Genomic DNA, 18386 nt, shown 5'->3' on the forward strand with positions numbered 1-18386 from the left:
GCCTGGTCTACAGAGTGAATTCCAGGACAGCCAGGGCTACAGGGAAACCCTGTCTGGAAAAACAAAAAGAAAGAAAAAGAAAAAGAAAAAGAAAAAGAAAAAGAAAAAGAAAAAGAAAAGAAACTAAATGTAGGGGCTGGAGAGATGGTTCAGTGGTTAAGAGCACTGTCTGCTCTTCCTGAGGTCCTGAGTTCAAATCCCAGCAACCACATGGTGGCTCACAACCATCTATAATGGGATCCAATGATCTCTTTTGGTGCCTTTTTTTTTTTTCCCCCAGAAATCCGCCTGCCTCTGCCTCCCGGGTGCTGGGATTAAAGGCGTGCGCCACCACTGCCCAGCTCTTTTGATGTTTTTTAAAACAGTATATTATCCTTTCCCCAGCCTTAATTGACAGGGCTGGAGAGATAGGTACCTCAGAGGTTAAGAGCACTGTCTGCTCTTCCAGAAATTTTGAGTTCAATTCCCAGAAACCACATGGTGGCTCACAACCATCAATAATGAGATCTGGTTCCCTCTGCTGGCAGGCAGACATACATGCAGGCTGAATGCTGTATAAATAAACAGCATTTCTTTAAAAAGAAAAAGACTTAATTACAAATCCTTAAATATCCAGCCTAGCGGTGGCAATCCATGCCTCTAATCCCAGCACGCAGGAGGCAGCGGCGGGCAGATCTGAGTTTGACACCAACCTGGTCTACAAAGAGTTCCAGGACAGCTAGAACTATAGAGAAACCATGTCGCAGGGAAAAAAAAAAAAAAAAAAAAAAAAAAAGCCACCAACACCACAAATCCTTTACGTTCAGACTAGCATCAAATAGAAAAACAGGAGTCTTGTGAGCTCCAGAGGTCATTAGAAGAAAACTTTTCATGAGCCAAAAATATCCGCAATGTGGAGATTATAAACTCACACCTTACTTTTGCAATGTAGTTAGTATTTCCTATATACCAACTAGGGTGTACTTTTTTCATTCTTCACAAGGGAAGCCCAGAATGGCTCGCACTATCCTCCGAACAGAGCGGTGTCCCCAGATACCGGACCCAGGCGCTACAAATTGAACATTGGCTTGCGCAAAGTTAAAAACCCTGGCCCTTCTCAAAGTATTTTAGGACCCAGACGCCACCGTTAGCCCTCCTAGGGCTTGTTAAATCACCTGTCCTCCGCGTTAGTTATCTAGTCTCACACATGGTCTGAGCAAATACTACAACAAACACTGAAGGTTCGCAAATGTGCCCAAGGTCGTGGCCCCATCACCAGCGAACCAAAGACTGGGCTGAAAGTCATCATCCCAGGACCGTCCCGGTAAGCGCCCGGGTAGTAACGGTGCCTTTCCCAATTAGAAAAAAAAGGATGCCGAGGATTTCCCCAGATTCAGGAACACTGTGCCCGAAGTAGAATGTACTGTTTCTGGGTCACCTGGTCTGGGGAAAGCTGGCAAACCCAAGATCGCCGAGGCCCACGTGGACCAAACCAGGTACTCCACCTGCCTGCCCTCCCCTAACCTCCCAAAGCAGAAACGTATTTCTTCTCAACTCACAAACTCCAGCGCTGACATGAAATAAAAGCCTTTCCCCCAGTTAGACCCCCTCAAAAGAATGAGAAATTAAAACCAGAGATCCGAGTTAAAAAACAGAGATCCAAATTAACTGTGCACTTACCAGAGGACCAGAAGGAGAGATAGAGAACGTTGAAGGACGGGAAGCTACCTAAGTAATGGGTCTCTGGACCTGATTGGCTGAGTTCAAGTTCTCCTCCTCCTCCTCCTCCTCCTCCTCCTCCTCCTCCTCCTCCTCCTCGACCCTCTCCTCCCCCTCCCCCCTCTTCCCCTCTTCTTGATTTTAAAATGTGCAGCCAGACTGCAACTCAACTCTCATTTTAAGATTGAACTCCTACACGAAATTTCTTTCTGGATCACGGCACAAAACACAAACAAACACAGATAATTGAAGCGGTTTGGGCATGTCCTTGTTCCAGTTTCCATCCTGAGTAATCTCCTGTCCTTTTGCAACCTCAACATGGCTAACTTATGTAAGGTAATAGGTCCAATTACAGTCTGTACACATCTAAGCCTCCATTCCCCCAAAGTTATCCTACAACGAGGGTAGGGTTAACAGGTTGGCCCTTGATGTTATTTTTTAATTAATTAATTTTTTTTTTTTCGAGACAGGATTTTTCTGTGTAGCCCGGGCTGTCTTGGAACTCACTTTGTAGATCAGGTTGGCCTTGAACTCAGAAATCCGCCTGCCTCTGCCTCCTCTGCCTCCCAAGCACTGGGATTAAAGGCATGCACCACCATGCCTGGCTAGGTTTTCATTTGATTTAAGCATTATGTGCCATCTGTATAGCAACTGGACACCATCATTCAGACAAAAAAAGCACTTTATAGAACAGGAAAGATCTTTACCAAGTTCATATCCAGTAGAGGATTAATATCTAAAATACATTAACAACTTTTAAAAATGCACATCAAGCTGGTCGGTGGTGGCGCACGCCTTTAATCCCAGCACTTGGGAGGCAGAGGCAGGCGGATTTCTGAGTTCAAGGCCAGCCTGGTCTACAGAGTGAGTTCCAAGACAGCCTGGTCTACAGAGTGAGTTCCAAGACACAGAGAAACCCTGTCTCGAAAAACAAAACAAAACAAAACAAAAAGATGCACATCAAGAAAATGAATAACTCAGATCTAAACAAAGAAATCTCAGAGGATGAAAGACAAATAAATGATTAAGGATCACAGAAGCAATGGTTAGCATCCTTCATCATCAGGGAAATGCCAATCCAAACTACTCCACCTAACCCACACTAGAGGACCAAGATCAACAGGACAAATGACAGCTCGTGCTGGCAAAGCTGTAGGGAAAGGGAAACACACATTACTGGGGAAGTGAAAGCTTGCACAGCCACTGTGGAAATCAGTGTGCATTCCTCAGGAAGCTGGAAACAGATCCTCCTCAGATCCCAGCTGTATACCACTTCTGGGCATATACCCAAAGGATGTGTCAGTCTGCCACACACACACTTGTTCATCCACGGTCACTGTTGCTGTATATAATAGGCAGGGATTAGAAATAGCCTAGACATCAAGAGATAAATGAATCAGGGAAAAAAAGGGGTACTATATATGGAATATCACTCATCTATTAAAAATGAATAAATGAAAAAGAATTATGAACCGGGAAAGGTGGCACACACCTTTAATCCTGGCACTGGGGAGGAAGAGGGAGGTGGATTGATCCCTGAGTTCAAGGCCTGGTTTACAGAGTGAGCCCCAGGTCTGTGAAGAAGTGAAGAAGGAGAAGGAGGAGGAGGAGAAGCAAGAGGAGTAGAAGGAAGGAGAGGAGAAGGGGCAGAAGGAAGAGGAAAGAAAGAAAAGGAAAAGGACGAAGAAATTGTGACTATCACAGATAAACGGGTGGAGTTGGGGGGAAGTCATCCTAAGTGAGGTAACCCTGACCCAGAAAGGCAAACACATCTTCTCTTATGTGTGGGTGTGGCTTTTAATCCTTCCATAGGCATGCTGCAATCCAACATAACCACAGCGGTTAGGTAGACAGTCAGGGAGGAGGGAGGGGAGGATCTCCCAAGGGAAGGGAAACAGAATATATAGTTATGGAGAAACAAGGGGAGACTGGAGTTGGAGAATTAAATGGGGAGGGAGATGAAGAAGAGAGGTAATGAGGGTGGGGATACAGAAAGTGACAAATAAGCACACACATACATACATACATACAGAAGCCTGCTACTGTAAAAGCTTCTTAAAACATGTACATGTACCAGCTGGGCGTGGGGGCGCACACCTTTAATCCTAGCCCTTGGGAGGCACGAGGCCAGCCTGGTCCAGGACAGCCAGGACCATACAGAGAAACCCTGTCTCGAAAAACAACAACAACAACAACAACAAAAACATGTACATGTATGAAAAGAAAGCCTCAGCTAGATACCTGTCACCACCAGGAGAAACTACCAGGGATAGGTGACATCTCAGTGAGTTGTTTGCAAAGGGGCTCTGTGGAAACCCCCGAACAACCCAGGCTATTGCCAAAGTATCCTTTGCCCTCTGCAAACTGATGGCAAGGCCCTGTTGCTAAAAATTGATATTGACATATTTCATTGACTATGGACGAGTTGAGCTAGTGCCTGTTTAAAGCCTTCATCCCTACTAATTTTCATGGTACTGGAAGGTACTCTACCAGTACCATGTGTGGTGTGTGTGTGTGTGTGTGTGTGTGTAGGGCACAGGCACACACACACTGTTAGAGTGAGTATATATATGCCTCTTGTGCTTTTTCTTTATTTTTTATTCTTTTGGTTTTATTCAAGAGAGTTTTTCTCTATAGCCTGGGCTGTCCCGGAACTCACCCTGTACACCAGGTTAACCTTGAACTCAGAGATCTGCTTCCCTGTGCCTCCCAAGTACTAGGATTAAAGGTCTGTGTCACCACATCCAGCTTTTTTTTTTTTTTTTAATGAGTTTGTATGTGTTTGTGTACATATCACTTGTGCTTTTTTATTTATTTATTTATTTATTTATTTATTCATTGCCTGTTTTCTAAAGAAAGATCAAGAAGACATGGAGTTAGTTGGATTGAGATCTGGAGGAGACAAGGAATGGGAAATGGTAATCAAAGTTTTTATTTTTGAGCTTTGGTGATTAATCGATCCGAGGCATCCACACACTAATCAAGTCACAGCTTCTGGCTTTCCTAAGGAAAGCTGGGCTTGGTATGAGCCCTATTCCACTGTCTCAATTACTTCTCCTTTCTCAGTGTTCTTCGATGTGGCTCAATTCTGCTCATTTACTTCATGAGGAATTGCCAGCCTGTTTCTCTATTATGACTTTATACTACATGCTTTTCCTGAGTACTTATTACAGCTACATGTTCATTTTTGGTTTTGTAATAAGTATACACATATATTCTCCCAATGACAAGCTGCATGAAGGTATGAACTACATTTATTTTTGCTAGACAAATGGCTAAAGTATAGCCCCAAAAATCCAGCAATGGGATAGGTTCATATCATGCTTCGCTAAATGTTGTCAAATTCCTTCTACATTTTTTTTTTAAGATTTACTTATTTATTATATATAAGTACACTGTAGCTGACTTCAGACACTCCAGAAGAGGGCATCAGATCTTGTTATGGATGGTTGTGAGCCACCATATGGTTGGGATTTGAACTCCGGACTTTTGGAAGAGCAGTCGGTGCTCTTAACCGGGGAGCCATCTCTCCAGCCCACTCCCCCTTCTACATTTTTATGGTTTAGTCCATATTTGAACAACTCTCAAACTTGTTCTTATTGTAGAGGGTTGTGGTCAATACACAGTCACAACTGTTCAAAAAACTGAGTGCTGAGACACAGAGTAACTATATAAACCCTTTGGAGAACTCCAAAGAACAAGGAGCTATTCACTCCCTAGAAAGTCTTACTGGGGATTAGAAAAAGTAAAATGAGCCGGGCGTGGTGGCACACGCCTTCAATCCCAGCAAAATGAGTTCCAGGACAGCCAGGGCTATACAGAGAAACCCTGTCTCGAACCCCCCCCCAAAAAAAAAAAAAAAAAAAAAAAGAAAAAGTAAAATGAGTAAGGAATCAAAAGAAAAAAGGCGGAGGAGAGTAGTCTGAATTGGGTTATGAGGCCCGCGAGGTGCCTCACCTCAGCCATTGAACTCGCACTGCTGGCCGTGAGTCTGTTCCAAGCTCCGGCGAGGGAGGCATCCGCCCCACTCGGGGCTTCTCCTGCCCAGTCTGCCCACGCGTAGAGCCCTGCTCTCTGGGAACTCACCTCCCCGCTCGGGGAGAGCCCGGTTAGAGCCGCGGGAGGCCCTAGTCTCAGACCTTCCCAGGGGCCGAAGAGTGACGAGCACTCCGCACGTGGCCCCACTGATGAGCTTCCTCCGCCCACTTGAAGGCTGTAGACCGGCCGCCACTATAAGGCTCGAAAGAGGAATAAGTTTTTCGCTTACGGTGACTTCCCACAAAGCACAGCGCGTAATTTGCATGTACTCTATCCCAGGCTTCCTGTTCCAGACTAGAAGCCCGCGCATCCGGGCAAGGGACGATGACATCATCCCCATCCCTCCAGCGCGATGGCGCCGCGGCGGCGGAGATCAGGCTCTGGAAGGCGAGGTGGGAACTCAGTCTGCAGGCAGAGTGCTCGGCCCAGTGTCACAGGGAGCCCCTCGCTTTTTCATATTACACTTCAGTCCAAAGAGGCGTGTGGACCCGTAACTGCAAACTTACGTGCCAAGTACCGTTAATAGACTATGTCATTCAATATTTCGAAAGTCTTCCTTGTTGACCCTAGCGTTGCGAATGGATAAGCGCTTACAGTAAAGTGATTAGCTACTTAGTCAACCTTTTAAGATGCATCCGATTTCATAAAGTAAAATTCGAATGTTAGAATTGTCAATAGACTGTATACTGTGTCTGTGGTCTCGGTTTTATATTTCGGGCAACTGTAGTACAATGAATTTACAGGTTCTAAAGCTCCAAATAGCAACGCTGGCTGGAAGTCCAGACCTAGAACACTTTACTGGTGACCATGATGAAGTGGTCTATTTTGAAGGAAGGTATAAAAGACCAAAGGCTGTGAGACCCATGTAATGAACTGGAAACATCTATGTAAACTTATTTTATCCTATTATTAATATTCAGTCAGGATAGCAGTTTAGTATTGCTCAGTGAGTGGTGTGCAAGTTATTTATGTTCAAAAGAGCATCTTAAATTATTTCTTTAAAAAGTATTTAATCATTATGTATTTTATCTGCATGTATATATGTGCACCATGTATGTGAAAGTGTTGGAGCCCCTTAGAACTAGAGTTACCGACAGTTGTGGTCTGCCATATGAGAGATAGAACTTAAACCCAGATCCTCGGGAAGAATCGGGCAAGCAGCTTCTTCATCACTGACCCATATCTCCAGCTACTTTAAGTTCTTTCTTTAAAGGAAATTATGAGAGCCTGGTGGGTATGTTGGCTCACAACTTTAATGCTAGCACTTGGGAGGCAGAGGCAGGAGGATCTCTGTGAGATCCAGGACAGCCAGGGCTATATAGAGACCCTGTCATTTAAAAAGGGGGCTAGGACGGTTGTCAGGGCGCTGGAGAGTTAGCTCAATGTTAAAAACCACTTGTTGCCCTTGCAGAGGGCCTGGGTTTGATTCCAAAATCCCACATGGCAGGTCATAACCACCCTACCAGACCTCCAGGTATACCAGACATGCATGTAGTACACATATGTATATACAGACAGAACACCCATACACATAAAATGAAATAATAACCTTTGGGGTTTTGTTTCTTTGTTTTGGTTTTTACGTTTGTTAACAGTCAAGGGCAGAGACAACCCTGCTATCTCCGACAGCATCCTAAGATTTTTAGAGACCTCCACTCAGGCAAACCTAGTATTCTTGCCTTTAAAGTAGAAATGACTTTCAGGAGTATGCGAGATGAACCAAAGTTGCAAGCTTATTACAGGAAATGTCAATATATGTTTTAAGCACAAGAGGTAAAAGAAACGAAATGCCTGGGAAGAGAGATGCCACAGAACATGAGTGTGGGCTTCTCAAAGAAGAATCACCCTTCACCGTCTTTAGACTAGACATGTATGTAAGATTTGTGATTTTTTGGCTCTCCAAAGAGTTGTTAAAGAATTTAAAGGAGATCACAGTTCCTGGGGTAGATCTGACAGAATTCCAGAGTCCAAGTCTAGATGATAAGGGATGTAGGAAGTTTGGTTATCAGCATTGTAAACAATGTTCATGGTCTGTTTAAGATTCCCATAAGATGGGAGAGAAATGAACCAGGTCCATTGTCATATTCATTTAGGTCAATGACAGCCCAATTAGCTGTCATTTTAACATGAAAATATCTGAAGATCTGCACCAGCAGCCTTCATAGCATGTAATCGGGCTGAATTGCTTGCTTCTCAGCTACAGAGAGGCTTCAGCCAGACCCGGGGATAGGAGGGGCTGCCTTTCCTTTTCACGGCCCTCTAATTTTCCTGTGTTTTGTTTCAGTGTTGTTTCTGTAAAGTTAGATCATCTTCATAGTGTAGTAATTCTTGGTATATTGTTCTTGTCATAAGTGCTAAATGAAGCCAAGAAAGTTGATAATGGCAACAAAGCAACAGAAGACTCTCCTCCTGGCAAGAAGATGCGCACATGCCAGAGAAAAGAGCCTATGGCTGGAGGGAAGGACGCAGACAGGACAAAAGACAAGCAAGGTAATGGACCAGGGAGGACATGGGACAACTCTTGGGTCTCCAGAGGAATGGGGGTAATATTTGTTCCTTCCCTCTTTCAGGATATAATTAATTTCTCTGTCACTTGGACATTCTGCAGTACCAATCTACTTTGCTGAATATTTTCATAGATTTGAGATGGATTAAGACCAGGCAGAAGACCTGGACTGCTTGGGAAGGGCAAGGTTAATTATGACAGCTTTGTAGCCAAGACGGCCCTTTTGATTCCCACATCAGTAACGGCAGTGTGTGTGTGTGTTCCCTCAGACTCTGTGAAGACCTTGCTGTTAAAGGGCAAAGCTCCTGTGGACCCAGAGTGTACAGCCAAGGTGGGGAAGGTAAAAACATCTGGAGTGGAAAGCAGAGGTCTCTTGTTTTATTATGATCCCTGTCTAGAATATCATTGGTGCTCCTTTTAAACATACTTCCTGAAATATTGCTAGTGATTACTTTTCTCCAGAGTTGAGAAGTAGGGGTGATGAGGTTTCAGTTTAGCCGAATATTGAGCCTGGAGAAATGATCCAGTGGTTAAGAACATTTATTGTTCTTCAAGAGGACCTGGGTTTGATTCCCAGCACCCACATGGCAACTTATATCTCCTTTCCAGGAGATATACAGTCTTCTGACCTCCACAGGTACCAGGCATGCAAGTGGCACGCACACACACACACACACACACACACACACACGTAAAACACTCACATGTAAAATTAAAAAATGAATAGATATACTTTTTAAAAATGTAAAGAAATTCACAGAATAGTAACATAATTACTACAGGGGCTGCCGTTAGCTTTCCACACTATATTTCCTTCTTCACCCAGGAAATGTTAGGGTTGTTAAGGGAAGACTGTGTGGGGTTTTTGTTTGTCTTTGGTTTGGTTTGGTTTTGAGACGGGGTTTCTCTGTGTGACTCCTGGAACTCACTCCATAGATCAGACCGGTCTCAAACTCAGAGATCCGCCTGCCTCTGCAGATCCCCGAGTGCTAGGACTAAAGGCATGTGTCACCGTTGCCTAGTTCACAGTGTGATTTTGACGATAGACTACCAGGGAATGGCAGGAGTTACTGATGAAGGAGAAAAAGGTTGGAAGGATCTAGAACCAAGCCTGCTTATAAGCAGGTTTCTTTTGAGGTAGACTCTTAGGCCTCTGTAATTAGAAGTAGTTATTGTGTTTTAGTTATAATAATGATAGTCTGTATGTAGAACATGCATGTCCTTTTCTCTTCCTGGAAAACGAATGTTGGAGGTGCTGGAGAACAAAGCTTCAGGCGTTAGGGGTGAAAAGTCTCACTTTGACCCTAAGACCAAGTGCACTGATGCCAAGTGTTTTCTCTTCCCAGGCTCATGTGTATTGCGAAGGAGATGATGTCTATGATGTCATGCTAAATCAAGTAAGAAGATAAGTCATTCTAATTGTGGGAATTTCTTTCTTCCTTCCCTTCCTTTCTTTCTTTCTTTCTTTCTTTCTTTCTTTCTTTCTTTCTTTCTTTCTTTCTTTCTTTCTTTCCTTCCTTCCTTCCTTCCTTCCTTCCTTCCNTTTCTTTCTTTCTTTCTTTCTTTCTTTCTTTCTTTCTTTCTTTCTTTCTTTCCTTCCTTCCTTCCTTCCTTCCTTCCTTCCTTCCTTCCTTCCTTTAGTTAATTTGTGTGTATAGATGTGTGGAGGACAAAGGACAACTTGAGTCAGTTCTCAGTCTGGTGTAGTGGCATACACCTTTAATCCCATCACTTGGGAGGCAGAGGCAAGCAGTTCTCTGTGAGTTCAAGGCCAGCCTGGTCTACATAATGAGATCCAAGGCAGCCAGGGCTATAAAATGAGACCCTGTTTCAAAACAAAAACAAAAACAAAAAATGGGACAAAGGGGAAAAAAAAAAAAAGAAGAGTCTGTTCTCTCCTCCTGCCAAGAGTGTCTCTGCGATGAACTCAGGGTTGGCTGGGCTTGGCAGGGAGTGCCTTAACCATTGAGCCCTTAGCTAATCCAGGTTATTAGAATTTCCTTATATTATAAACAGTTCACGTCTTTCCAAAATTGGCATTGGCTTTTGGTTATATTATGATCTACTTTTTGCCCATGGTGAAGATAGTTTGTTTGTTTGTTTGGTGGGGAATCTCTGCTTATTTCCTTGTGACAGGTTCTGTGTAGCCCAGGCAGGCCTTGAACTTGCAGTCTTCCTGTTTCCATATCTATAGGACTGGGATTGTAGGGGCACAGCTGTCTAACCCACTTCAAGCTGACATTTTAAACATGTGTAGATAGTTTTATTTATGTTTTAAAACGTAGTATTGTTGTGTGTTGTCTGGCGGGAGAAGGCAAATATGTGGAGTCCCCAACCCCCTGCCCCTTATCTTTGCATGTGCATGTGTGTGTTGCTATGTTGCCCTTACTAGCCTGGCAAATCACTCTGTAGACTAGGCTTGCCTCAGACTGGCAGTAATTCTGCTGCCTCAGCCTCCTGAGAGTTAAGAGTTATAAGTGTGTGCACCACAATTTTCTGTTTCTTTCTTTTTTTTTTTTTCCTCCCAGTTTGAGAGACTAAACCCAGCACCTTGTGCTTGCTAAGCAAAGCTCTACCCAGAGCTGGATCCCTAACCATGATTCTTCTTTTTTTTTTTTTTTTTGGTTTTTTGAGACAGGATTTCTCCGTGTAGCCCTGGCTGTCTGGAACTCACTTTGTAGACCAGGCTGGCCTTGAACTCAGAAATCCGCCTGCCTCTGCCTCCCGAGTGCTGGGATTAAAGGTGTGTGCCATCACGCCGGGCACCATGATTCATTTTTATTTTATGTACATTGGTGTTTGGCCTATAAGTGTGTCTGTGTGAGGGTGTCAGGTCCCCTAGAACTGGAGTTACAAACATTTGTGAGCTGCCATGTGGGTGCTGGGAATTGGATCCCAGTCCTCTGGAAGAGCAGCCAGTGTTCTAAACCACTGAGACATTTTTCGGGGGCCCCTACCGTGTAGAGAGGCCAAAGGTCAGCTTCAGGTGTTGTTCATCAGGTTCCACTGACTACTTTTGATTTTGTTGTAGTTGTTATGGAAAATGCTTTTGCTAACCTGCTCTCTTAATAGGTTAGGCTGGCTGGCTCCAGGAATCCTCGTCTCTGCCACTCAGTGCTGGGATTCCAAATGTGCATTGCCATGTTCAGTTTCTCATGTGGGTTTTAGGGATTGGGAACTCGGGGTCTTATGGTTGTTTAGCAACTGAGCTTTCTCACCAGCCACACACTTCAATTTATTGATCTAATATATGTCATTTTACAGCTCACTAGAATTCTGTTGTATTATTTATAACTAAACTAATAAGCCATGCCAGGGAGCTGGCTGAGACACTAACTCTTGCAGTATAAGCCTGACGACCTGAGTTTGGATCCCTAACACCTAAATAAAAGACTGAGTACAGTGGCTCATACCTGTATTCCTAGCAGCAAGGAGACAGAGACATGAGAGCACATGGGCTTGCCTGTGAGCTCCAGGCTCAGTGAGAGACCCTGTCTTAATAATGTAGAGTGAAAAATGTCTATGGAGGGAGCCATCGAGAGGATCCTGTTAATGTAGGATGTCAGAGTTGGGTAGTGGGTTTCAGGAAGTTTCCAAGATCCCACTTTAATGCCCAAGAATGAAATGTTAAGTTTCTGTGTATATCCTTATTTTCTCAAGATCAATTTGTTTCATCATGCTATGCTTTCACTGTGGCAATTCCTGGACAGCTATAAAAAAAGAAAAAACAAAAACAAACAAAAAAAAAACCACGGTGGTTTGTGTGACCTACAGTTGTAAAACTAACTCCTCTTATGTTATTGTCCTCCCACTTGTCACAGACCAATCTCCAGTTCAACAACAACAAGTACTACCTTATTCAACTGTTAGAAGATGATGCCCAGAAGAACTTCAGTGTTTGGATGAGGTGGGGCCGAGGTAAAGGCTTTCTGATGGATTGATGAGTTGTCATTCAGAATCAGAGGCTATGCAGTGAGTAGGTTTAAGTCTCCGGGTGGCTCAGGAATCCAGATGGGCTTTTGAGGTTGAGGAGTGACAGGCATCCACATTGGGATGCTTGGTGAGGCTGAGATGACCCCTGTGCTGGACTGACAGTACTGCTTATAAGCTGTGACACTTAGCAGTAATTAGTATCAGCATGATCGCTTGCCAAAGCCCTTTCACCTTTCTCTCCTCTTTCCTGCCTATTAGTCAGACAGTAAGCAGAGAGACCACAGAGAGATGGCTCGTTACTACCAGAGAGCTACACTCGGGGTCTAGGGCAAGGAACTCTCCTATGTATGCATTTACTTTGCAGTTGGGAAAACGGGGCAGCACAGCTTGGTGACTTGTTCTGGTGACCTCAACAAAGCAAAAGAAATATTTCAGAAAAAGTAAGTGCTAAAAATGAGTTTAAAAACATACCCTTCTTGTATCTCTCTTGTTGAAATGTTTCATGTAAGGATGATTTGGCATTAAAGTTCATTCATTTCTACTCTGACTCCCTGTGATTAGAACATTAATTTGAATCTTCAGCCAGTGTTTAAATCATCCTAGAAGTTGACCAGAAGAATATTTTTTAAACACAGCAAGCAAATCTAAGAAATTAGACACACCAGACTACACCACAGCATCAAACCTCTGGAGCTGATTTTTGAGGACAGACTTTCTAGAGTCTAGAAACATGTCTCTTTCTGGACAAGCATTGCTTATCTACCTGTTCTTCTATACATCCATGGCTTCTGTCTCTGGGGACCTCTGGGGAGCCTGGGAAGCCTTTACTCCCCATTTTTCATGATTTCCTTGTTCCTGTTCATTCAGTGTCCTGAGTTACAGTTGTAGGGAACCCTGAGGTGGGCCTGAGCTGTGAGGGACATACATTGTTGAGAAACTCTGTTAGGGAATTGCTGTATGCCTCCCTCTGGCAATGAACCTTGACTCGTATGATTTTCCCACTACCTTGGGTTCCACAGATTCCTTGACAAAACTAAAAACAATTGGGAGGATCGTGAGAACTTCGAGAAAGTACCTGGAAAATACGACATGGTACAGATGGACTATGCTGCCAGCACGCAGGTATGCTGAGTCAGGGAGGGCTAGCCGGGCACTGGAGATCAGCCTAAGACCAGAAGAGGCTGGGATATTAGGGGTCACTGCTACTTCCCACCTCAGAGAGAACTCCCCTCATCTTTGATCGCAGTCTGGTCTTCTCTGTTATATACTAGAATTCTTTTGAAATTCAAGGCCTGCTTCTAGAAGTTCAGTGTTAATGACCAAGAGAAGATGGGTAAATGACCAAACTGAGGAGCTGTTTAAAGCTAGCTTTATCACTGTGAAGGACTGGAAGTACAGGGGCTGAAGTGGAATGTTTGCATGCACAAGGGCCTGGGTTTAAAACCAAGAATCACAAAAAGAAAGAAAGAAAAATAATTTTGACAAACAGGATGCTGAGACACTTCCTAAAAAACTTACAGATCTGGAAATTAAGAAAATCGTATTAATATGATCAGGCCAGGGATGTAAGAGCTTAAAGTCATTGTTGAAGGACCTTTTGCTCTTTCTCTGAGTGCTTCACTGGGAGGGAGCACTAGCAAGTCAGGGTGGAAATCGCATTGGCTACTCTTAACTAGGTTCCTAATAGAAAAATACCAGCATTCAAACACAGGACCACAGTAGAGCTGTTCCCACAGATGTTAGAAGTGGTGTTTTTTTGCTACAGGATGAAAGTAAAACAAAACAAGAGGAAACTTTGAAGCCTGAGTCTCAGCTGGACCTTCGAGTCCAGGAGCTGCTAAAGTTGATCTGTAACGTGCAGACCATGGAAGAGATGATGATTGAGATGAAGTATGACACCAAGAGAGCCCCGCTTGGTAGGAATCAGACTCTGTGCAGCCCCTCAGGGTCCTGTCTCTGCATGAGCAGCCTCATCAATAGCTAAGGCTCACTCAAAATCCTAAGTGAGGGAAATGGGATTGCGGGGCGGGGGCGGGGTTGAAAGGAATTGAGTCGTTACTGGGCAGCGATATGCAGTTTACAGGGATGGGACTCTGGTTTGGAGTCTGATCTCTGCCTGGGCCTCCAGGAAAGCTGACAGTGGCGCAAATCAAGGCAGGTTACCAGTCTCTGAAGAAGATTGAGGACTGCATCCGTGCTGGCCAGCATGGGCGAGCGCTTGTTGAAGCATGCAATGAATTCTACACCAGGATCCCTCATGACTTTGGGTAAGGTCGTGCTGTCTCTTTATCTTGCTCTTCTACTCACCTTTTATGCCTTAAGCAGCCACAGAGGCTATGATCCTCTTAAACTTTTATTTGTCACCTTAAATAGAACTGATCCAGTGTGATTTGTAGCTAGCTTAGAATAAGGGACAGCAGCACTCAGGAGGCAGGGAGAGGCTGCCTCATGAGTTTGAGGCCAGCCTTGACTCTATCTCAAGGAAATTTTTAAAATAAAAGAAATATGGGACATAATTTCCCAACCTATTTTTTTAAAGATTTATTTATTATATGTAAATACACTGTAGCTATCTTCAGACACTCCAGAAGAGGGCATCAGATCTCATGGATGGTTGTGAGCTACCATATGGTTTCTGGGATTTGAACTCAGTACCTCTTACCTGCTGAGCCATGTCTCCAGCCCCAATTTACCAACTTATTATAGCTATATTCTTGACCAAGTGTAAGCTACCAACTCAAGAGAGAATGGACCCCCCTGGCCCCACAAAATTAAAAAAAAAAACAAACAAAACAAAGAACAAAAAACTTAAAATGCAAAAACATGAAAAGTCTCTATCTAGCCACTGTGTGAAACACCTTGCAAACCCCCTTCTGTTCTTTAACAGTCACACAAATACCACTTTTCTGAACCTAAAAGAATGGTATTAAATGAAGAAAACACATTTCTGCCCTTTATTTGTGTATGTATATGTGTGTGGTCCTGGGGATTGACCCTAGGCCTTGTGCGTGTTACCCGAGCACTTTCCCTCAGAGCTGTAGCCTCACTGAGTTCATTTGTCATCCTGGTTTTCATTGTTTCCATGTAAAACAGCCCGGAATGCTCAAAGGACTGACCTCTTCTGTATTAAGACTTCCTTATTGATGTCAGTGTACCTTTTTAAAAAAGATTTATTTATCTATTTTTATGTATATGAGCACACTATAGCTGTCTTCAGACATATCAGAAGAGAGCATCAGATCTCATTACAGATGGTTGTAGCCATCATGTGGTTGCTGGGAATTGAACTCAGGACCTCAGGAAGAGCAGTCAGTGCTCTTAACCGCTGAGCCATCTCTCCAGCCCAATGTAGCTTATTTTTAATAAGGATCCCATAAAGAAATTTCTACTCTAGTCCCTAACATAACATGAAAATCTAAATAGTTTGTTTTATCTTATCCAGAATGTGCATTTAGTACCCCTTTATATACTTGGGCTTTGAAGTCTTCACAGGTCTCTCTCTTTCAAATAGGAAATCTTATTTTTGTTGCTTTCTTTTCTTAACTATTTAAGTTTTTTTTTTTTTTTTTTTTNTTTTACTTGTTTGTTTGTTTTGAGACGGTTTTTCTGTGTACTCCTGGCTGTCCTGGAACTCACTCTGTAGACCAGGCTGGTCTTGAACTCAGCTCACATAGATCCTCCTACCCTTCCTCCTGAGTCTGGGATTAGCGGTGTTCACCACCAGGACCAGCTCTTTCCTTTTCTTTTTAGTAAGAAGAAAACTCAGTTTCCCAAAGGACCTATTTTTCAGCCATGCATCTCATATCCACAGATCGGACTGCTCACTGTGGTTGTATCTCTGTCCTTAGACTCTCCATCCCTCCAGTAATCCGGACAGAGAAGGAACTGTCAGACAAAGTAAAACTGCTAGAGGTGAGCTCTGAATGCATTTGGAAGGTTTCAGCCTCTTACAAGTTCCTTCGCATTGATTATTTATTTCATTTACTTAGGCATTGGGAGACATTGAAATTGCCCTTAAACTGGTGAAGTCAGAGCGCCAAGGCCTAGAACACCCACTGGACCAACACTATAGAAACCTACACTGTGCTTTGCGTCCTCTGGACCATGAAAGTAACGAGTTTAAGGTAATACAAATAGTCATTTATCTTCACATTCTTACTCCAGTAAAGCCCATCCTTCCCATCCCTGTGCTTACCAGGAGCTTGGGAATGTAGAACTCTTTCTAACTCATTGTGAGGCTGTCCGGGGACAGAAAGTTCTGCCAGCTTCAGGAACCCCGCATCCTGCAGTTCAGTCCAGTCTCTTACAAGGTCCACATTTGTTGTTCTTAATACAGGTGATTTCTCAGTACCTACAGTCTACCCATGCTCCTACACACAAGGACTATACTATGACCTTGCTGGATGTTTTCGAAGTAGAGAAAGAAGGGGAGAAAGAGGCCTTCAGGAAGGACCTTCCTAACAGGTGTGAGTCCAGCTCTGGGTTGAGGAGACGTTTCCTTGACTGAAATACAGTGAAAGAGCTTGGAGGGTGGCAGAGGCAGCTGCTGGGTTGGTTTGTTTTTTGTATTTGTGATTGATGTTTGCAGGAAAAGAGGAAACTAATGGCTCTTTCTTAGGATGCTGCTCTGGCATGGATCCAGGCTGAGTAACTGGGTGGGGATTCTGAGCCACGGGCTTAGAGTTGCCCCACCTGAGGCTCCCATCACAGGTTATATGGTAAGTAGATTGAAGGCTAGGAGCCCAAAGAGAAAAAAACATACAATGATGACTTTTTTATACTGTGTCCCTCTTTAAATTTTAAAAAGGCAAACATCTGTGGCTGTTTTTGTTGTCTCATGAGCTTGACTTGGAAAAGACAGCAGGGGAGGAGCTATGCTGTGTGTATGAGAGCAGAACCTCATGGCCAGTGCTGTCTTCCTCATCATAGATATTTATTTATTTATTTATTTAGTCTGTTTGTTTAGTCTGTTTGGTTTTGTTTTGAGACAGGGTCTCACTATGTAGCATATAGACCAGGCTGGACTCAAATTCAGAGACCTGCCTGCTTCTGTCTTCTGAGTGCAGGGGTTAAAGCATGCACCATACCAGGACCTTCTCATAAAGTGCATTAGACAGCTGAACTCCATTTTTGTTGATCTATTTCAGTTTGGAAAAGGAATCTACTTTGCTGACATGTCCTCCAAGAGTGCCAATTACTGCTTTGCCTCTCGCCCAAACAATACAGGATTGCTTCTTCTGTCAGAGGTAAGGCAAGGGACACAGCTGTGAGCTCTAATTTACTGTTAACTCAGATTTTTCACTGGGAAAATTTGACTTTGGATTCAAGAAATTCACCTGGAATTGGATTCCCATTGCATTAGACTCTTCTGCTAAAGCAAGGGAATAAAATACGAATCAGGGTGACTTTGGAATCGCCTAGTTCTTGACTAGGTGTGGGCATTCAGGGATCTCTTGCTTTGCAGGTAGCTCTAGGTCAGTGTAATGAACTACTGGAGGCCAATCCTAAGGCAGAAGGATTGCTTCAGGGCAAGCATAGCACCAAGGGGATGGGAAAGATGGCTCCCAGCCCTGCCCACTTCATCACCCTGTAAGTACCCCGAGCTAAGGCTGCTGGAAGACTTTTTTTCTAGTTGTTAAGAATCTACTGCCTATTTCAACTCTGGACAAAATGCTGACTTTGACATATTTTCTTCCGTTTGGCAGGAATGGGAGTACAGTGCCCTTAGGACCAGCAAGTAACACAGGAATTCTCAATCCAGAGGGGTACACCCTCAACTACAATGAGTTTATTGTTTATAGCCCCGACCAGGTCCGTATGCGATACCTTCTAAAGATTCAATTTAACTTCCTGCAGCTGTGGTGAATGTTGATCAAACAAGCCAGAGAGAATATAATCTTTAAACAAAAACCAAGCAATATTATGTTCTTGAACTTTTTGATATTTTGTTTAATAAAATAGTAACAAATCTGTCTATGGCTTCTATGGGTTTTACTTCTCCAAGCACTTATTCTTTGTGCCTGTGTGTGTGTGTGTGTGTGTGTGTGTGTACACATGGAGGCCAGAGAAAGATGTTGGGTGTGTGCATTAGCCTTCTTCACACTGTCTCCTTGAGACAGGACTCTGCTCGGGAGAACCTCAGCAAGTCTCAGCAGTTCAATCCTTTGCACTCCAAAATGCTGGAATTACAGATAGTGCAGCCACACTCAGC

General features: G+C 43.6%; 1 protein-coding gene across 2 annotated transcripts; it reads left to right on the forward strand.

Annotated features, from left to right (window-relative positions):
- Positions 1-6050: 6050 nt before the first annotated feature.
- On the forward strand, positions 6051-18147 carry Parp2 (poly(ADP-ribose) polymerase 2). Of its 2 annotated transcripts, none has more exons than XM_021203380.2 (16): positions 6051-6128; positions 8089-8226; positions 8512-8582; positions 9589-9639; positions 12064-12160; positions 12540-12615; positions 13195-13297; positions 13941-14091; positions 14304-14442; positions 16024-16087; positions 16165-16299; positions 16512-16639; positions 16794-16893; positions 17323-17421; positions 17640-17764; positions 17881-18147. In XM_021203380.2, exons 1-16 carry the CDS (start codon positions 6089-6091, stop codon positions 18038-18040), a joined length of 1677 nt encoding a protein of 558 aa, XP_021059039.1. In that variant the 5' UTR covers positions 6051-6088; the 3' UTR covers positions 18041-18147. The 2 variants fall into 2 exon arrangements, with proteins under 2 accessions (XP_021059039.1, XP_029397460.1); XM_029541600.1 differs by having other exon boundaries at positions 6076-6128; positions 8512-8573; positions 17881-18100.
- The last annotated feature ends 239 nt before the right edge of the window (positions 18148-18386 follow it).

Source organism: Mus pahari, chromosome 8 (genome assembly GCF_900095145.1).
Source record: "Mus pahari chromosome 8, PAHARI_EIJ_v1.1, whole genome shotgun sequence".
Lineage (NCBI taxonomy): Eukaryota > Metazoa > Chordata > Mammalia > Rodentia > Muridae > Mus > Mus pahari.